The 15689-nt window shown below is 43.5% G+C and overlaps 2 protein-coding genes across 2 annotated transcripts; both read left to right on the forward strand.

The window, feature by feature from the left end:
• The first annotated feature begins 920 nt into the window (after positions 1 to 920).
• On the forward strand, positions 921 to 9840 carry znf576.1 (zinc finger protein 576, tandem duplicate 1). Its single transcript, XM_068758547.1, has 13 exons — positions 921 to 1362; positions 2212 to 2721; positions 2945 to 3409; positions 4319 to 4474; positions 4886 to 5448; positions 5653 to 5888; positions 6105 to 6193; positions 6296 to 6501; positions 6581 to 6848; positions 7207 to 7404; positions 7491 to 7644; positions 8259 to 8466; positions 8581 to 9840. Exons 1-13 carry the CDS (start codon positions 921 to 923, stop codon positions 9838 to 9840), a joined length of 4755 nt encoding a protein of 1584 aa, XP_068614648.1.
• A 1648-nt stretch (positions 9841 to 11488) lies between these two features.
• Positions 11489 to 15104, forward strand: znf576.2 (zinc finger protein 576, tandem duplicate 2). The gene is made up of 5 exons (XM_068760325.1): positions 11489 to 11498; positions 12222 to 12410; positions 12500 to 12615; positions 13081 to 13224; positions 13346 to 15104. The coding sequence occupies exons 2-5, from the start codon at positions 12266 to 12268 to the stop codon at positions 14186 to 14188; spliced, it is 1248 nt and encodes a 415-aa protein (XP_068616426.1). The 5' UTR covers positions 11489 to 11498; positions 12222 to 12265; the 3' UTR covers positions 14189 to 15104.
• Positions 15105 to 15689: the final 585 nt, after the last annotated feature.

Below are 15689 nucleotides of genomic sequence, written 5' to 3' on the forward strand. Positions count from 1 at the left end.
ATAAACCACTTCTTGTCACAGCTAAAAAAATGTTTTTATTAATTCCAAGTCTACAACATACCTGCATTTTAAAGTCTCAAAATTCAACAGATTTTGCATTGGACAATGTAGGTACTGCCAATGAGGTCGAAAGAATAACATTGGTAATTTTCTGTTAACCATGTAGGCAATATGGGGACGGACTTAAAAAAACTACAATTCCCATGAATCAATGCAGCTTTGCCAAACGTGACCTCGCGATGTCTGCAGCGTCTCTGCTGGTTTTTGTGTGATGCGGAGCGACGCGGAGGGATCTGGGCGGACGAGTCATCTTAGGTAACCGAAATCTCCATCCTTCTGCACACCTTCACCCGAAATAGTTTCTGCGAGGAGGAGGGCTTAGAAGAAGCATATTTGTCGCTCTAACGAGCTGCAAATAGCAACATTTGCACCCCGATATTTGACAGAAATCTGAATTGAAGCTAACTGAGCTAATGCTATTGGTGCGTCTTTGGTTTTGTGTGAAGGGATTGATTTGATTGAGATAAAACGAATCAGCATGTTACAGCGCTGTTATTAACAATCCACGTAGGGGTTCTTTTATTGGGCTACACAACCGTCTCCTACGCCCCCTCCCCGCCCCCCCCCCGTCCGTCGCTCGCCTTTTGTAATACAAATCTATTAAGCCCATTCATTCTCTGCTCTCCCAGCTGTCGCCGTGTAGATAACAAAGCTGCGGCTCGCTTGTCTCCTATGAAAACCTACTTTCTGGAAATGCTTCGTTTTATGAAATTTTCCAAATTCGTGTTTATGTATTTGTTAATTTGGCTGTTTATTTAAAAGTTATTCCCTCTTCTGTGCACTGCCTCCTTTCATAGAAAACGTAAAAACACAAAAACAAAAAACACACAGATCATCTGAGAAGCCGAGTGTAGAGAGCCATGCAGAGTCCAGCCGAGGCAGTCGCTGGACCAAAACCTGCGAGCAGCCCGAGCGCAGAGAAGCTCCAGAACACAGCGACTGGAGCTCAGGCAGCACAGCGTGGACCAGATGCCCCAGAGGAGGAGAGTAAATCTGCCATCCCCCCCGAGATGGAAACAATGACACCCCGGGAAAATGGGACAGCAGTGAGGAGCACGGAGGCATCGGAGCATCCTCAGCAGCAGCAGCAGCCGACTGGGCCCTCACACAACACTGGAGCAAAAAAAGGTGCCCCCATTCGACCAGTACCAGGTACAGACGCAAAGCCCCGCGGCGACGGCCCAAAGACAAAAAAGACGGACAAAGCTGCACGCGATGGGAGGAAATTTGTCCTCTCCAAGAGGGCGATGACGGATCCTCTAAAGATGGACATGTCCAAACCGTTGGTTGTGCCTCTCACGTGTGAGTACCGGTACTTTTATTCAGTCGTATGTTTTGTTACAAGTTTAGGACTCCCCACTGTGAAAATGAAGTCTTTTTAGTAGGTTCATATCTTTCCCACTTTGCATTGCTGGCATGTGGGCTTTCTGGACCACGTTAAAAACAGATAATAAAGTGCACGTTCTGATATTAGTGGGCCGATGACTGTTGTTTATGGGTTTAGGTATTTTAGCTTAAATAGACAATCATCGCAAAAAGCACTTCAGTAATTAACTGTGCAAAAATATTTCCTATATGCTGTACTATGTATTTTACGTACAATTAATAATCTTATGTGTCATTGGCAACCAATCCAAACTCAGGAATATTGCAGCATGTTATGTACTACAAAAATGTAAATGAATTAGTTTCAGTTGATGTAAAAAAAAAGATATATAAATCAATGCACACATTTTTCTGTGAGGTTTTGTTCTTGATCGCGATAAAGCGACATTTCAAGATGCTGATTGAACACAACACACACCTATATAATAACCACGTACTTCAATCAGCACCTTGATATGCTGCATCTGTCAGGAGTTAATATTCATCATATAAAAGTGTGTTTGTGCAAAGATTATTCTCCTCAAACTGTATTTTTACACTTTTTCTTTATTTTTTCATTCTAACGTCTCTTTTCTTTATTGTGGACGACAAGTGCTGTAGGTGTGTGACAATAAAAGGGATCCAAAAACATGGAATAAATGCAAATATAAATAGTATACTGTAATGCTATAAAATAATAATATAAAACATTAGGTTGTGCTGTTCTAAATTAAGTAGTACAGTATTTTGCATGTCAATGATGTCTCCTGCTCTGTTTCTGTCTAGCATCTGAGCTCTCCCTGCAGTGCATCGAGTGCCACATAATCTTCAGTGATCATAAGAGCAAAGAGCGTCATCTGAAGTTGAGCCACCCTGCAGAGTATGAACAATGCATACTGAGAAATGCTCTTTTCGCGTGCTACGTTTGCGACCGCTTCTTCACAAACTCCACGGAGCTCATGGCACACCAGAAAGCCCACGTAGATAAGATGCCCTTCAAATGTCCAATCTGTAGCCAGGCCTTCAAGAAGTCATCAGAGCTCACCGTTCATAAGAAAATTCATTTTGGTTTGGATGGCTATGCCTGCACCGACTGTGGAAAGTCTTGTAAAACCATGACACTGCTGAAGTATCACAGTCGGACGCACACTGGAGAGAGGCCGTATATTTGCAAGGAGTGTGGAAAGAGATTCACTATGTCCAAAGCTATGCAGAAACATATGGCCTCGCACTTTCCAGAGGGAGCTGAAGGAGAAGCCAAAGCCAAAGCTAAAGCAAAAGTTAAAAAAGACAACGGTAAGAAACATGTTATCGATGTCAACTCATTGTAACTATTAGACGGTGGGCATTTTGCCATCGCTCTTGTGCTTTTATCCAGATTGAAGCTTGACATCAGAATTATACATGCATTTTAAAGTTAAAACATTAATAGTTTTATATATTAAAAGAAATCCTCCCTGTTTAGTAGGAAATATACCACAATGTATTGTCATTCTTATTTCCTCTTTTTTTTTTTTAGGTGCTTCTACCAAGTATCCTTGTCCTTTATGCAAGGCCACCTTCAAGAGTACCAAGACACAGCAGCATCACATGAAAGTGAAGCACAAATTGTTACCTGCTCGAACCAGCAATGCCCTCGCAGCAGGGCAGCAAGGGAAGCAAAATACACCCATCATTACTCCAATACCTTTCTGCCAACAAGCACTACTGCAGGTGGAGCCAAATGGACCTCTGCAAAAAGTCGATGCTGACATCGACACAGAGCAGCTTCGCAGACTCATCGAGTCTTTGGGAAACGTGCAGAAAGTGAATCAAGTTGTAATCTTGGGGCAGGTGCCACCTCATGCCCCACCACTGGAAGTGCATCAACTGCCACAAGTGGCCGAGCCAGCGAATCTGAATCTCAATCCACTGCATATAGACTTCATGGGACTGAAGCAGAATGAATCTAACACGGTGGAATTGGCCCAGTCCAACGTCCTACGTGATGCAATGGAGCAAACGATTATATTGGAACCGATTACACCAGATGGACAATTGGAAACCCCCTCCTTCACTGAAATGGGTTCCCACATAGTCGTTGGTGAAAATATAGAACTCACACTTGTTCCGAGTGAACAAATACCGAGACCTGAGGGAGACGAAATGCATCAGATCTTTCAGCAGTCTAACAATAGTGCAGTTCAGTCTGGGACCGTGGACCATACGGTCTTCCAGAATGAGGCAGATATGCTCAAGCAGAACCTTGAGGAAATCGTCATATTAGAACTTACCCCCGCCTTCATGTCAACGGTGGAGCTGGAGCAATCCCAAACTGCGCCACAAAATGAAATCCCATCAGCCTCTCTGGTAACAACCGCTGAAATGGAGAAGATTCCTGAGGAGCAGACTCCAGATCAGACTGTAATAGTTGAGCCGGAGGTGGACCCAGAAGTCCCGACAACTTTGTGTACGGTTGAGTTGGAGTCGACGCCTTTACAAAGAGAACAACAGGAACTTCCTTCGGGCTCATTTGTTCCATCAGACACGCTTCCGCCAACTCCAAGTGAATGTGAAACCAATCCCCAAAAAGAGGTTGCTTTCCAGACGCAAACCGTGAGTCTAGATCATGTTCGCTCTGTGATGGAGAGGGACACGTCTCAACACACGCAGGAAGAGTCAAAAGGAAAGTCTCTGGATCAAGAACCATCTGAGAAACTGCTTGTAAATAATAAGACGGATCAGAACCAGGTGGAGAATCTGTGTGAAGTGAACGGTCCATGCCCTGAAGACAAGGTTCAAGAGGAGACAAGGCACACACCACAGATCTCAGAGTTGCCCGTAAACGTAATGTCAGCTCAAGAACTGGTGAAAGTCCGGAAAAGAAAGCCATCTCGGGCATTTATCTTTCAAGGATATATGCAAGAACTGATCGGATCCATGTACGACGATGACTTTCCAATTCAAACCCGACCCGCTAAACGCCAAAGATCGAAAAAGTCTCATCTTGTAGTTAAATTTGGTCCACAAAGCAAAGAGAAAAATAAACCGAAGAAATCATCTCAGCAGCGTAAGCAAGCGCAGGAGGACGTGATAAGAGATAAGAAAACAACAAAAGACACCCCTGAAACCAAAGTAGCATTGCAGAAGAAAGGAAGAAAGAGAAAACAGGACAAGAAAGGGGAACATTTGGGACCTACAGCTGGACTTAAATCCCCATCATTGACCCAGGATCCACAAATGAAAGAGGATACGAGAAAAAAGAAAATGAAAAAGCAAAAAACCTTAGCCACAGACTGTGTTACACATGGAAGTGAGCACGAAACTGTAGCCTCGCCCATGTTTAAAAAGAAAAAGCAAGCAAACGTGATGAATAAAAGCAAGTCCAAGGATGGAAATCAAAAGAAAAATCTGTCAAGACAAGAAAAAGAAGCAAATAATGCCGCTTCAACGGACATCGCTGGCCCACAAATAACTCCAGATGCTCTCCTTCTCCTGAAAGGTCATAAGCAGCCACAACTGAAAGTTTACAAATTAGACTCGTCAAAGTCATCAAGCCAGACAAATGAGACGTCACCCCAATCCCAAGCAGCGTCCCAGCAGAGTAAAGGCAGAGTAAAGGGCTCAAAAAAGAATCTCACGGCGGACGGTAAGAAAAAAGGAGGGAGACCCAAAAAGAGCCTCAAAGCTCTGTCGTTGCTGTCCTCGCTGCAGGTGTCCTGTCAGTCCTCCGAGACATTACCTCCGAAGCAAAAGGCCACCAGGAAACGTAAAGCCTCCTCCAAAGTGGAGACCGAAGGAGTGATCACTTCTCATTCCAAACGTGCATTAGAGTGTAAGGACTGTGGAGAAAGATTTCGTGAAGTCTCATCCCTTCAGAAGCACAAGGCGACCGTCCACATCACAGAGAGTCCCGGTCTCACTTACACCAACGGAAATATCTTTGAAGGGGTTTCTAAGTCGGATCTTTACCGGCTTCCAAAACAACACGATCAGCTGGCTGGGATGATAAATGCTGCCACAGACTGGGACACCGAGCCAGAGGTTGGAGAGACGGCGTCAGAGGAAAGAGAGCGAAATGTCTCTTTTCCAGCTTTGATTCCCTCCCCATCTTTACCTGGCCCCCCTGCAGATGTTGAAATGAGTTGCTGTGAAGATAAGAGTGGAAATAAAGCAATCGGTCAGTCACCTATGTCTTCAGAATTAAGAACGCAGTCGGATCAAATTGAAAAGATTACGAGCCCTCAGACAAAGAGTAGTGAGAAAGAGGCGCCGTTGGCATTAGGCGAGGGGAAGCGAGAAGAAGGGGCTCCAAAGGACGTCAGCTCAGAAGCTAAAGTCCCGGGTGCTGGGGAAGAAGACATCAAGGAGGATTTACTCCTCGAGGTCGACTTAGTCACTGTTGGAGAGCAAAATGAGAGCCATGAGCCAACTTCTCCTGAAGTCGCTGTTCCCCAAATTGAATCGAATGGACCCAGCAGGGGGCAAGTTAATAAAGCAGACAAAAGTCTTGCTTCACAGACTGTGTCATGTTCTACTCATCAAACGGAAATGAAAGAAGAAGCGGAGGAAATCCTGGTCCAGAAGAGAAAAGGAGGGAGCGGAGCCGTTAGGAATGCTACAAGGGGCTGGAGAAGAAGAGCGGGACGTCCGAAAAAGGACATGATGTCAAAGAGCGTTTCATTTACACATGCCGTCAGACAAACGGAATCAGAAAAAGAACAGGACGAGTGTCAGATCGTTTACGAAATGCATCCTGTCACCTCTGATACAGAAGTCAATTGTGAAGGTAACGCTGGTCCAAAAAACTCAAGGCCAGAGAGCATTTCTGAATTTGAGCCCAACGAAGCTCCCGATCCTCCCGCACTTTTACAATCTATACCACCTATAGTAGAGGAATCGCCCGAAGAGCAAGTGGTGTTTGAGCTGAAGTCAGTCACCACCAGTGTTGAAGACGTAATGCGCCAAAGAGATCTGCAGGGAGGAGAGAAAGACGATCGGGATCAATCTCCTGGAATCATACTTGAGAAATTCCTCACATCAAGACAAAGAACGACGTGGCCAGTCGTTGACCAGCAGACGAACAATGACGGGCAGGTCAGATCCTAATTACATAAACCCCACGCATTAAACCAAATGAATTCCACACGCTAACTTACATGCATTTTTGTTTCAGGGTCTGGAAAACAGCGACAATGAAGTTCAGGTCCTAGAAAAACAGAAGATCAAGGTTGAAGAGAGTCTGTCAGATCCATTAGCCGTCGCGGCCGTCTGTCAAAATGGACAGACGGCAGCCGCGCAGCCTCAGCAGCATCGTGACATAAGGACTGTTTTGGTGAAGGAGGAGAGCGCTCGCCTGCTTGATGAGGTCCAGTCCATGCAGAGCAGCAGACACGTCCAGTGGACTGTCGAGCCGGTCGACAACGAAGACACCTCCAGTCCACGTAAGTGTGGACTCGCCAGGGACCACGTTCAAACAAATGTTACGCTGAAGCGAGGCGTCTCCCATAACTCTTACTGTCACAGATTGTTTCCATCAAAAACAACAAACACAAAGAAATGCTGCTCAAAATCACATACAGACATGAAAGCGAATTTCTTAAACCACAAATTTGTGTTTTTTTTTATACAATTGTTTATAGTAACACATAACAGTAATCACAGAGCTTCGGAGGTGCTGCTTTACGTATTTCTGAACAGCTTCCACACAATAGTGGCGAGATAATACTCACATAATCGTTCTGTTATGGAAAGGGGATTAATCGATAGTGATAGGAACTGTTGCCTTTTTTTTTTATTCAGTCATCGACGGTGGGGAAACGATAAGGGACTCTCACAGTTCCCCTGAGTTCAACAGCAGCCAGTGCATCTTCTATCCAGTGAAGCAGGAGGAGAGGGAGGTTCTGCTGGGTTCTTCTCAGTCTATCGATGAGAATACGACCACGGGAACGTCGAGCGACATCATGCTGACGGATCATCAAGACACAGACAGTAATTTAGGTGAGTTATTAAGAAGCATTGATTTCTTACTAATGGTTTTTTTTATCCTATACTACTAAATAGAAATACTCCTCTGTGTCCACCAGACCTTCGGGACTTCCTTCTTCAGAGCTCGGATGAAGAGGACGCCGGTGGCTTTGAATTGGCTGATCCCCAGCTCGACTCCGAAGCCGGAATAATGTCCTACTTCTACAAGAACCAAACAAGCGATGCACAACGGCCAGATGAAATGTCGCAAAAGTACAATCATTTTTCTCTCTCCAAATCTTACAGGACAGTGCTATAAAAAAAAATGTTTTATTAACATGTAATAGTTTCATACGTCTAAGTTTTATGTAGCTTTAAATTTTGTTCAAATACAGGCGGCCCTCTCTTTAACGACGGCGTTGCGTTCAGAAGAACCCGTCGCTAAACAATCTCATCATTTTACGAAACCCCTATCGATCGACAACTTGTCCGACTTTTTGTGTGGCCCAAAGATTTTTTACACACAAAGGACTCCGCAATGTGCTGGCGACGCTTCCGGGGAGTAGCCCGACTCCCACCCATAGAAAAGCTGGGTTTGGGCTCCAGCAACACCCGTGACCCGGACATGAAAATAAATGAATGAATGACATTTTCTTTTATATCTCCGTACGTATCGTCCGTTTATACTGTACAGACGTACTCACTCATTCCGCTCGTAACAGCGATTCCTTGTCACTGAACACATGCTTTTAAATGAAAGCCCAACAGTAAACTAAATTGACGAATAACTTGGTGGTTTTAGAGATGAATATGTTTTAAAAAAAAGTAATTGCAGTGTTGTGTGTTGTGCTCATGATGTTTTTTTGTTTGTTTGTTTTATCCCTTAGTTTGTCAAATTCAGTGAGCCAACTCCAAACACCAAGCGAGGGAAACAAAACCAGAGAACCCATTGAGTATTTCTCAGAGTATTTTGGTGGGGATACCTGGGTAGAAATCTCCAGGTGCACAAATACATTGTCTAAACTGCCGAACCCTGTCACAGACAGAGAGGTTGCACAATTTGTTGGGATCCACATTGCAATGGGAACTTTGAAGGTTTGTGCTCTCTTGTATCTTTTGGGTTTTTAAAAATGTTTTTATTTATCTTTGTTAATTTGATGCAAAATTATATTTTCTATCTCATTTCTCTCTCTTGTTTTGATCTGATAGTTTCCCAGTCTGAGGCTCTACTGGAAGGACTTAACAAAGGTGCCCTTGATTGCTGACACCATGCCACTTTCCCGTTTCCAACAGCTGACTCACATTCTGAAGTTTGCTGCGAAGGATTCAGTCAGCAGTAATAGTCGGGACGGGCGGCATGATCATGCCGTTCAAAACGCAGAGCAAACCGAGAATCCCTCTCAGCACAGTAACAAGCAGACGCGAGACATGCAGAATGACCCGAGGAGCTCAACAGGTCAGACTGACCCCCTGTGGAAGGCAAGGCCGTTGTTGTCTCGTTTCACGGCTGGGTGCCGGTCGCTGAGACGGGACCATCATTACGCTATTGACCAATATCCACTCGCTTTAACCAGGAAGATTCACAACGATACTCCTTCTCTCAACGCCACAACGCTAGTTGGATTCGGTGGTTTTCTCTTAAACGTGGATCTTAAATTCAGTCTGTCTGGCAAAGAAGATGCTATAGAAAAAATGGCCCCCAAAGGCAGCACGGTGTATCTGTGCAAACAGGAACTCTCCACCCCTGCTATGCTGGAGCGTCTCCTGGCTGCTGGAGTCCATGGGGCGGGCAGGGTGGGGGGAGCTCGGGGACAGATCGGAGACGAGTTTGTGAGCTCAGATGGGAAGCTGATGCTACGCCGATCACACTGGGGCTTCATACTTTCTACTGCTGGAAACACCCAGAGAAACGTAGCTTCACTTATCGACAACTTCGAGAAAGCACAAATGTCGGCTCATGTCTGCAGAGATCTACGGAATCTCTACTCTATCCCTCTCGCCACCTCGGCCCCGACCTGCTGGCCCCAGGCTGTACTCTGGTACCTGACAGATCTGGCTCTGGTCAACTCCTGGCTCCTGTACAGACAGGACCGCAGGGGGGCGGCTACGCCTCTGACTCTCATGGACTTTAGATTGGAGGTGTCCAAGGCATTAGTCCTCTCCAGTGGCGCTGACTCCCAGGACTCAATTCCCCCTCAGCCTCCCATAGAGAAAACTCACGGAATAAACGACGCACCGAATCCGAGCTTGTTGGAGGAGAGTCCTTTGCCAGATGCAGCCACGCGCTACGATGGCTCAGGTCACTGGCCTGAGCAGCTTGGGGAGGGAGCGGGGGGCAGGTGTCGTTTTAGGGACTGTCAGAGAACATCTCGAGTGCTATGCCTTAAATGCTGCGTCTTTCTTTGTATTTCACGCAATCACAACTGCTTTTTGAATTTCCATAATCAAGGGAGTGTGGAAAAAGAGTAGCAACCTCAACAGACCCCCCCCCCCCCCCCCATATTGTTACACATCTTCCATTCTCCTTGACAGTGTAACTGGACTTTAGGTTTATGTAAACCCAGATAGATACATTCTGTACATACATAGCTCTATCTCCTCTGCCCTTTCACGCCGACTCCATGATGCCTTTCGGTGTCATCTTATAGAATTATTGTGGTACGGTTTTAAAAATATCAAATGCATTGTGATGTAGCCTATATTGTCATTGAACAAGTGTAAAAATGAATTTTTGTTCAGAAGATATTATGTTCATAGCCATACATTTTGAGCCGCTAATGATGCAAAAGATCTGATTTTGACATTGCAGTTACTGTGATCTTTTTTTTTTTTTTACTACAGTATTTATTATTGTCTGATGAGCCAGTTATGGTCTTCATCATTTGAATTAAAAAGTACAGATGAAGGAAATACATACATTGTCATTTTTTGTGTTTTAGACAGAAGACATTGATATGCAGTATTTAATATAAAATACTTTTTTACTAAATCTGTTAAATCACCGTAAAATAGAAATAACTATTTTGAAAATATACACTCAAGGAACTTAAAAATGCACCACTCTGTTTATCAAATTTATTTGGATGCATTTTCACAATAAGCTGTTTTTTGCTTTTTGTTCTTGGAAGGTTGAATCACAGATAATTGATGACCAGTTGCTTCTGATTGAACATTTGAGGACTACCATAACCTGAATTAATGACAATCTTCTACACAACATTTATTTTGTGTAGATTTAGTTTCATTTTGGCTGAATTTGTAACAACAAAGGGACAAAAACATGAAAAATATAAGCATGAAAAATTCACATTTATTGTTTACGTATTTTAATAAGCACCCCCAATGACCGCTGTGATGTTTTTTTAATAGATTATGTTTAAAGAAAAATAAAATAATCTAGAGTGCATTCACAAACTTCTATGCAGAGGTATGAGAACGATCTACGGATATGAGCAAACACGTGCTGCATATATGTAAAAACAATTATTACAAAACATTGGCTAATGTTTCCTGCGGGTAAACATGTGAGATATGGGCGATTTAATCTAAACCAGTCGCGTTCAAAGTGTTTGAAAGTCGGATGTAAACAAACGATGAACGGGCCAGTGGATTTAAATAACAAACCCACTTTTCATGACGTCGTTGTCGGTCACGTGACGGAGTTTAACCATAGATCTGCGTCAAATAGAAAAGATGCTGCTTTAAATGCGCGCGCATCCGGTGTCAGGGCTCTCTATTCGTGTTTTATCAGATTGCATGAGTTATATAATACAGTAGAATAATCTAATCTAATCTGTGGGTTAGATTTAGAAACAGAATATTTAATTAAAGTGATGTTGTGTAAATATTCCATTCATTCCTATTGTTTGTGTTTTTTTTCCTCCTCATTCGATACGATGCAAAGTTTTCGCTTTATATCAGCGAGGGAATAACTTGTCTGGTTTATTTTTATTTTATATTGGAAGGTTTTTCCCGAACATGACATTACCATTAGGAAGACTCCACGGTCAGCCATTTTGGTTGCGCCAATGTCTCTCGCCAGTGAACTCTCAGCCAGGAAAGCGGCCGATCTATTCGTTATACATCTTTATGGTCAACTCTCAATCAAACTACGAGAGCGGGGAGAGGTAACGTAGACCGTCCAAGTAGTTCGCTGTTCGTATATATATATATATATATATTAGCGTACACTACATTTACATAAAACAATTGCGTGTAAGCGTCAACCGACGAGCTAAAAGTTGATGCGTTAATGGGAACGGAAAGTCGTCAGCCCCTTTTGAATGGCAGCCAGTGTTGTTAAGGCTAACTAGTAGCATGCTAACGTTAGCTGGTGTCAGCCCGCTCGATAGCCTCGTCCTTAATGCTAAGCACTAGCTTAAAGTTACGTGCACGGGAATCGAGTCGAAGCATTCGTCCATCATGTAAATAATTTAATCTTAAATTCTGGACCCGTTAAGGTGTTTGAATCAGTCAAAAATGATTACCGGATGCTCGTAGGCATTCGTGGAGCTAGTTAGCCTAGCTTGCGGCCCTGCAGGCACAATCTAATATGTTGATGATCTGAAACTTGAGTGGTTCCTGTATTGAAATTAGCTGTTAGCTAACAACAAACAGCAGATTACGGCGTGTTTTACGATGCCTCTTGAAACGTTTGGTCTGCTTTTTGCCAATGATTTCCTGTTCATCTGTTGAACGTTACGGATTCTTAACGCATGTACTTGTATATTTAGGATTATGATATGTATGTTGCAATTATCAACCAGACCATAATTTCAACTTTATATCTTATCTATCTTAATTTTACATCCTCTTTGTCCCCCCCCCCCAAAAAAAAATTTTTTATCAAGGGAAGTTGTTTTAGGCGCCTGTTGAAACGACCTAATATACCAGGATGGACTCGGACATTTTGAATATAGAAGACATCGTTATGGGACGGGGGTTGCCAGATCCACCTCCAGAAGTTCCCCCCGAAAAGCCCGTGGTGTCACACAAATCTGTGAATTCAAACGGGCCCCCTGCACCACCTGTTCAACCCTGTAAGTCGTTACGTACTCTACATTTTAAACCGAATCTGCTTGTGAATCTGAAAATCATGATTTCTGTAAATGCTCCATGTCCTTTTTAGACCAGCATGAGAATCTGCAGTGTTTCCAGTGCTTTATCACATTCTGCAGTGCCAAAGCCAAGGAAAGGCATATGAAGAAAAGCCACCGGGAGGAGTACAAGCAACAGCTTCAGCAGGTGAGCTTCAGCTTCATCATCGTGTTGTTTAGGACGCTTAGAAATATACTTGTGATTGATGTTCGTCACAAACTAGCATCAGACGTCGATGCAGATATTGAAGGTACCGGTACTGAGTTCTCGCGTTCGTTCACTTGCCTTTCTCTGCTTTCTGAATATATGTGTAAATGCTAAAATGGATTATGAAGAGCTTTTGCTTGGTTTAGGTAATAGTTCTTTTTGCACACAAATGTGTTCAATCTTGTCTAAGTACCAAGTCATTGACCTGCAGTGACATGAAATTAGTTTGATTTACACCGCATTAAAGATGGATGCTACTTTGTAATTAACCAAAACATCTGAATGAAGTAAATCTGGCATATATAATTTTAAAAAGTTATAGTTTACAAGTACTTATTGTTGAATTACCTTTTTTTGCAGGATTCTAATTTTCTCACTTTTAACGTGCTTTTAATGACTCACCAGGGAAACACACTGTTCACGTGCTACGTGTGCGACCGCACGTTTCCGTCATCCGAGCAGCTGACGCTGCACCAGCCAACTCACAGCAAAGACGACAAGCCCTTCAAATGCGTTCACTGCAAGGAGAGCTTTAAAACGTTCTCTGAAGTGAGTGAAATGCAACTTTTTTATATATATTTTCTGACTGGGAAAGTTGCTTGTTACTTTACTGGCACTATTATGAGTGTATATTAAATGCGTCTGTACGCTTCATTCTGCTCCCTGGCAGCTCACAGCCCATAGAAGGCAGCTGTGTCCAGAGAAGCAATTGGTCTGTAAAGATTGCAATGAGACCTTCCGGAGTGCCGGACTCCTGCGTGCTCATCGTCTGACCCAACACCCCCGCCCAGATATAGAAACTGCAGAACTGTCAGAGGACTCTACCAAAACTCACCGCTGCCAGAAATGTGGTCAGGCCTTTGAGACCGAGTCGGAGCTGTTGGCACACCAGGAGAAGTACCCCGAAGGTCAACAATGCAACGGCGGTGTCACCACTGTCAAGAAGCGTGGACGGCCATCCAAAGCCGAAGAGCCAGCAGCGGCCGAGAAAAAGGGAAAGCGGAAAAAGAAGGACGACGCAGAAGCATCCGAGGAGGCAACGAAGACCAGCAACGCGTCAGAGGTGGAGGAGGTGACATCAGAGGAGAAAGGGAAAGCAGGTGCAGCGAAGCGGGGCCGCCCTCCTAAAGCAGCAGCAGCAACATCAGAAGTAGAAGATAAGAGTTCTGGAGATGACAGTCAGGCTCCAGGAAAGGGGAAGAAACCCAAGGCGGATTCCCTCATGTCCCGTCAGCAAGCCTGTCCCGAATGCGAGCTCGCATTTCCCAGCCTGATTCTGCTCCGCGCTCACAAGAAGGAGAAACACGCCCCACGGAAAGCTCATCCCTGCGAAGAGTGCGACGAGAGCTTCGGCCGTCCCGAGCAGCTGGAGGCCCACATGTCACGGGCTCACGCCGTGGGTCGCTTTGCCTGCGCAATGTGCGGGAAGAGCTTCGGACGCGAGCGTACCCTGAAAGCTCACGAGAAAAGCCACCCGGAGGAAAAACCCGAAAACCCCAGCGCAAAGAGATAATTGAAACTTGGGGTTCTTTGTGCAAAACGTATGTTTTTTTTAAATATTTTAGTGAGGAATCAGCCCTTTTTTTCCCTTTCCGTTTGAGATATGAGCTCCAGATGATGTGTCAGACAAGTTTGTAAAGGTTCTAACGAATGTTGGACTTTGAGTTTTAATGATGGGCAGACCTAATGATGTCCTAAAGTGACTAATCAAATGTTATATTACACCTTTTGATAAAAAACTGTTCATTTGTGAAAACAAGCAGTTTTGATTAACCTTTTAAATGATTTGTGTGGATTTTTTAAAGTCTCAACCGTGTGTGGTGTGAATTTATTATTCTGTCTTGATTTCATTCTCAACTCACATTTTTAAAAATGTTTTTTTTCCCTTTTGTTTTAAAAACAGATTCAGTACATATTTTGAAGCATATTAGGTGCCGAGTAGAGGTAGTATGTTAGGATGTTTAAACAATTTGTCAAAAGATGTTTGTGATGTACAGCTTCATTTATATTTTTACATGTAAGATTTTGATGATGTGCATTTCTAAATTATGTCTCATTGAGGAAGAATTTTAAAATAACTTTAAGTTCTCCTTCATATATATTTTTGCCTGAATGCTATAGATTCAGTGTGGAGTGTTTCTATATGAGGTGAAATGATCCATTTTAATTTTCTTTTCTCTGATTAGAATAACATTTCATGTTTTGGACATTCTTAAATGGAAATCATGGCTTTTAAATGCCTCAGAGTTTCATGTAAACTCTGTGTATCATGCGTTACTCGCTAATTGGACTGTTCTCTCTCCCCACTTCAATGTGTCTGGACACTGCTAAAATGTAATAAAACTTGCTGTATCCAAAGGGAGGCTGCTGGAGAAGAAGCTTGCCTTGTTGGCTTTCTCGCTTTTAATGCCCGAAAATAAAATGTCTTAAAAGCAGTGAGATGAAACCATCATTCTGAATCAGACGTACTAGATATCAGAGTAATATTAGTACTCCAATTAAATTTTAAGCTTTGCCTTATGCGTGACGAGCAAAACTGGAGAAGGTTGTCTTCAAAGCTTTCAGTAGTTCTGGAGATGGTGCACGTTCAGATGTTTGCTCGGCAAACAAAGTTCATGCGCCTTTACCACCGAGCCTTCGGAGTATTTTCAATTTAGAGTTGTGTAATCCGTGAAGTACTCGAAATTTAAATTAAACAATGTCTCGAATTTATAGCGCAGTTACTGATCTCAAGGAGCCAAACGTGACCTAATCCCATCTATTGATGAAAACTGCACTAAACAATAAATGTACAACAATTTTTTAAAATATTGAAAACGTTTTCGCAAATTGGACTAAACTTAGAACCCTGATTTAAATAAAATAAAATAAATCTGGGGCGTGGCGCTTCCACCTGTGCAGGTCTTTGTCTGCCACTTCTTCTAATGCCCCTCCCGGCCTCTAGGAGCGCTCGAGGGTCTGCGGGTATTTCCTTTCTTTGTTGGCCCTAATGTTTCCTCCTCACCGTAGAATAG

The sequence above is a fragment of the Brachionichthys hirsutus genome, chromosome 3, assembly GCF_040956055.1.
Source record: "Brachionichthys hirsutus isolate HB-005 chromosome 3, CSIRO-AGI_Bhir_v1, whole genome shotgun sequence".
Classification (NCBI taxonomy): domain Eukaryota; kingdom Metazoa; phylum Chordata; class Actinopteri; order Lophiiformes; family Brachionichthyidae; genus Brachionichthys; species Brachionichthys hirsutus.